The 5,305-nt window shown below is 38.0% G+C and overlaps 1 protein-coding gene across 1 annotated transcript in view; it reads right to left on the minus strand.

Annotated features, from left to right (window-relative positions):
- Nucleotides 1–459: 459 nt before the first annotated feature.
- Nucleotides 460–5,305, minus strand: part of LOC109827658 (E3 ubiquitin-protein ligase UPL3) — a gene marked incomplete at its 5' end in the record, with an annotated part of 17,691 nt that continues 12,845 nt past the window's right edge. The window contains 5 exons of the mRNA XM_020394668.1: nucleotides 460–1,034; nucleotides 1,149–1,271; nucleotides 1,366–1,494; nucleotides 1,576–1,644; nucleotides 1,738–1,818. Coding sequence (XP_020250257.1) covers nucleotides 969–1,034; nucleotides 1,149–1,271; nucleotides 1,366–1,494; nucleotides 1,576–1,644; nucleotides 1,738–1,818 — 468 coding nt within the window. The remainder of the gene's footprint in view (nucleotides 1,035–1,148; nucleotides 1,272–1,365; nucleotides 1,495–1,575; nucleotides 1,645–1,737; nucleotides 1,819–5,305) is intronic.

Consider the following 5,305-nt stretch of genomic DNA (forward strand, 5'->3'; position numbering starts at 1 on the left):
GCAGCATCCCGGTCACATTATATTCTTCATAATCTTGCTATACGGTTTGAGAGTGTTACGTTTCTCCTTGATCAAAATTTGTAGAGAGATGCGTATAAAGAACTTCTGTTAATGTAAAGGCGGGGAGAAAAATACAGGTTTGAGGGGTCAGATAGAAATACATAACGCAAATCATTGACAAATGGACAAGTGATTTACGGTTGAAAACTTCCAAAATAAGTTAGAAGGGCAACAAATATTTGAGGCCGTCAAGACACTCAGCAAACATCCCACTGCTATCTAAAGCTGCTCAAGATAACGAGAAGCTCAAAACCAACCATCTCAAAATGCTCTACGCATTAGGCACATAATCAAACACAAGCATGCTTTGAAATAATGGCTTCATGACAAAAGCTCAAAATATCTCAAATACCAAATTTTCACTGTGATCTATACTATCAACTGCTGACCATTAAGAAATAAAGCAAAAAATAAACCTAAGTCTGCATATCATCAAATGAGACTAATTCAAAAGTAATCATTTCTCTTTCTATCATTCTCTGTCAATACATTATAACAAGCACAAAGTTAAAAATGAAATGAAGCATTTCTTATGTTTGGTTATTTACAAGCACTGGCCGGTAGCAGTCCAGACCTTCAGAGTCCCATGGAGTTAAAATCAGTCAAAAGGAGGATCAACTCTGATCAGTGTACCAATTTTTGCTGACAGAGAAAACTGGTATTATTGATCATAAGGAGAAGGAAATTAATGAGATCGTTTTTGCCCATTAAATAGAATTGACATTATACATACAGGTGAAGGAATGATTAAAGGATTGGCCCCATGTAACCAAAGATAGAACAAACTGACCTCGGTATTATCAGTTTAGGATGCACAAAAAGGACACTGCTTATCAAAATGGACAGATGAACTGACATTGGCTGATCATCCCACAGTATAGCAAGAGCTATAAAAAGATCAATTTCTCTTATGATAGGTCAAAAGATCCCTGCCCTTCATTAATAGCATATAGCAGCTTCTTATACATAATTTCCTGCCAAAAGAAACAAAAGAAAAGAGATAAGTTAAGAAAGATCTTGAGAAACAAAGGGCAACAAAAAAAAACTGAATTGTAGAAAACTTGAACATAAGGGAAAATGAAAAGAACCTTAGTTGAGTAGGGAGGGAGTTTTAGGTAATTGGCACAAGTCATAACACTAGGCAAGTCATCATCAGCCAATTCAGATGCTCCCGTTCCATTTGCTGCGGTATTTGTTGCCGTTGAAGAATGCTGGCATCAAGCAGAAATAAAGGTGAAATTATGTATGAAAAAGAACAACATTTGTACAGAGCTCAACACCTGGATAATTTGTTCGCATAATTACCTTCCTCACTATGGTCAACTTTGGATTCAATGCAGCCAGACCACCAGGTGGAAGGCGAGGTGCACCAGTCACAAACTGGCAAAAGGCATGCTGCTGCTCTGGAGTGAATTCTCCCATGATCTCAAGTAACTGAAAACAAAAATAGACATCAACAATCCCAACTGATCCAAGGGGATAGTTCAGATATTTTCAGAATTAGTGGGCACGTACATTAACAATCGCAGGGCTTTTGGCAGTGTATCCATGATCAAATTTAATATGGTCTACCAGTGTAGCAGGCTGCAGGATGTAGCGACAATCGTTATGACAATCCAATGAGCTGAGGAGACATTATAAACAAAAAGATCACAGATGATAGAAAATAAGGAATACCTCCCATAATTCTCTGCGCCCGCACAACAGATAGTCTAACTCGCTTGGAGAAAATATTTGTAAAGATGATATGTCAAAGACCTGGTAATTAGTTGTCAAACCAATAAAGTAAGCCTCAGCATATATTCAGCTCTGTAATAATGAACAGGAGTTGCAGAAAAGATGCAATACATGCTCTGTACAGCAATGAGATCTAACAAGAGACAAATTGACAAAGCAAACCCGGGATATTTCATAAAGTCTCCTACCAATAATGCTTGCTGAATTTTTTATTTCAACCAAAGTAGATAATCGATCACATTGAAGTCAGCTGTCATCATTTTTTCAGTGAAAATGTAAGTGTTGATTGCCAAGTTAGCATGTGTAAGTGGCCAAATAAGGCTTTGATGGAACCAAAAATGACTTATGAGTCCCTTAATTATTCTGTTCTTAAATAGTATCACAAACAAAGATTAAGAACTTTGAAGAATTCAAATTGCCACCACTAGTTCTCAGGTAGGCCAGTGTAAATGAATTGTAATCTGAAAACAGAATTGATACTGGACAAGCCACACATGTCGACTTTAGTTTCAGATGGTTATAGTGGTCAGAAAAGCTGGCTTTGGCCTAGTTAAATTTTACCATATGATGTTATTTTCCACTAGCGTAAGATTCTCATGTCAGTGTCAGGAGAGCTCATTGAATATGGAAAACCAAAAATAGAACTTTATCCAGTGCTATCAAGTCTGATATTTGCATGACTCACTTTTTGATAAATGGAAGCCACAGCTACCCACCGAATGAAAGTTAGTTAAAATTCTGACCACTACACAGAGCAATTAGAGCAGTTTGAACCCAGGTTTAGTGCTGGCAGGCTGTTATATAAAAAGTTCCTTTTCTTGTATATTTAACACCCCAAATCATCAATAATTGTAAAAATACACCTAAATCTTGGTATTTGTTAAAGTACCTGCAAATCACCAACTTTGCATCCAAATCTAACATCGTTTATTAGGCAATGACAGTTGCATTTTGTTCAAAAAAAAGAAAATACCCTTAAACCTCAATTCATGCCCACCCAAACAAATTCTCACGGGATCAGTTCTTTGACGAGCCCTAGCCCCATAACCTGTTCAGAAAAATAGCCCAAATTGGTAACCCGTTTCCGAGAAACATTTTTGGTCAAAGCTTCAAGAAGAATGGTAATGGAGGACACCCAGAGAAGAAGAATTAACTTATAGCTCATTCTTGAGCTAGCTAGGTGACAACAGTCACAAAATCAGAGACAATGTAAAGTAAACAGAACTTTTCTCAATGAAAGGAGAAGGAACCTATGGTGATGGACAAATGTTTGCTGAAAGAGATTTTATGCAGAGAGAGATGTGAAGGGGAGCCCAAGTACTAACTCATTCCCTAGGAGCATTTTTCGTCTAAGCTTGAAGAAGGATAATGAAGGAGACCCAGATGAGGAAAAGGATTAACTTATAGCACAAATATTGAGCTAGCTAGGTGACAAAGGTCACAAAAACAGAGGCAATGTATAGTAAGTAAAGTTTTTAATAATGAAAAGGAGAAGGGCGTCCTTTTTATTCTTGAGATATTCACTCAAGAATCTATGAAACAGAGCTTACACAGGTCCTTTATCTGAGCAAAGGGCAATTGGATCTGTGAAGGTTCTGAACTGGTAACATAAAGGGTGTTTGGGAGGGCTTATTTTTTGAAGCTTATAAGCTATAATAGATTCTGGTGGCTTTTAGCTTATATGATAAAAATGTAATAAAACGTGTTTGGCAAGAAAAGTCTAATTACTGGTACCAGGGGAGTAGGTTTTGGGGGACGAAACGCACGCATGCACACACCACGCGCACTCACACACAACACATGCGCGTGCACGCATGCACACACAAACACATATGTAGGGTTTTTAATTAAGATCATAATTAGCAGTAACCTAACAATGAGTAAATTAGCCATTATAAAAAAATTCACCTACTTTAACAGAAATATATAGGGAATATTCCCTGAATATACCCTAACAGAACTAACTGAGGATAATTTTGCCCAAACTTGGTGCTTTAGGGGGGACTTTTACAAATACTGATGATATGGAGGTGGGTAAATATGCAAAAACCTCTATATAAATGAATCTCTATTAAAAGCATGGTTTTCTAGTCATCATGAGTCGGACTTGATCCGCTACAGGTTATACAAAATGATCTAGAGTCGCCCACTGGAAGATGAGAATTATGGGAGTAAAACAAGCATCAGTTAACATTTCTTATTTTTGTTCTTCACTGTGGATCCTTCCCAAGTATTATTTCTATCCTTTGTCACTTCTTTTAGTATAAAGTCCCGCTTCCATTATTTTAACTACTAGAGCAAAGTCTAAGTTGAGCTACATGGACATCCAAGTGTACTTCCTGTTCAGGTGTTGGACATAGTAAGAATTTGTGAAAATAGTATAGTGGTAATGCTAGAATTTCAGATCAAATGTAATCAGGCCAAAAACCCTGATCTAAACTAGATGACCCCTCTTGGGGGCAACAACCCTGCCTGTTACTTACTCCATATTAAGAAGCATTAAGGGACACTAAAGGTGCGATGACAATTGAATTAATCAAGATCTCATGAGCTCTGCTCACTAAAGACTACCTTTACTGCACAAGAATTACCTACAACTGATAGACCGGTAAAAGTTTCAGGGCATGGAGTGGCTAATCCACTTCTAAACAACACACAAAAAGGAATTATCTGCATTGAAACAGTTTAAAGTATGAAAAGAAAAAGAAATGGGAAAGAAGTTATGTGTATTAAGATGACCTAAAAGCAGTAAAGACATGGAAATAAAAAAAACCACAAGACTTGAACTCCTGTTCCATCATCCCAAATTTTAACAGGCAAATTTTTTTTCCAAATACACAATTCTCACATTCACCTTAGTGGACCGATTCTTTGGACTCCCATCCAACATCATCTACCTACTGCAACTAAAAGCTGCCTGACCACAGGCAATGCTATTACTCACATTAACAGTGCTTCTGCAAGGCATCATCAAGACCAAAGTTGCGGAGAGCAGAAAGCGTAGCGAAGCGGTGAGGCACCGCTAAGTCTATTTGGAGCTTTAGCGGCAAAAGGCGCAAAGTCAGAAAATGGTCCAGTTTAAATGTATAAATATAAAAAAAAGATAAATTCAAGAAAAAACTAAAAATTCTATAAATGCACATTTAATGATTTATAGAAATTCTATGCATGAAATAGATGTGTAACAATCACACAAATATTAACAAAACACTGTAGAGAATGAGACGGGAGCTTCAAGAAGGAGGTGGCGGTGCTTTGAAGAGTGGAGGTGGAGGCGGAGTTGGGGGAGACAGAGGAGCTTCACGAGGAGCAGAGAGGATAGGAGAGCTTTGACGAAGATCAGAGAGGAGATGGAACTTGGAGCTTCGACGATGAGAGGTGAAGCTTTGACGACAAGAGGAAAATGAGAGGCGGCGGAGCTTTGACGATAAGCGGTGGAGCTACGACAACGAGAGGCAGTGGTGGAGCTCTGACGATTTTCAACCACGAGAGACAGCAGCAGCGATTT

The sequence above is a fragment of the Asparagus officinalis genome, unplaced genomic scaffold, assembly GCF_001876935.1.
Source record: "Asparagus officinalis unplaced genomic scaffold, Aspof.V1 AsparagusV1_Un345, whole genome shotgun sequence".
NCBI lineage: Eukaryota > Viridiplantae > Streptophyta > Magnoliopsida > Asparagales > Asparagaceae > Asparagus > Asparagus officinalis.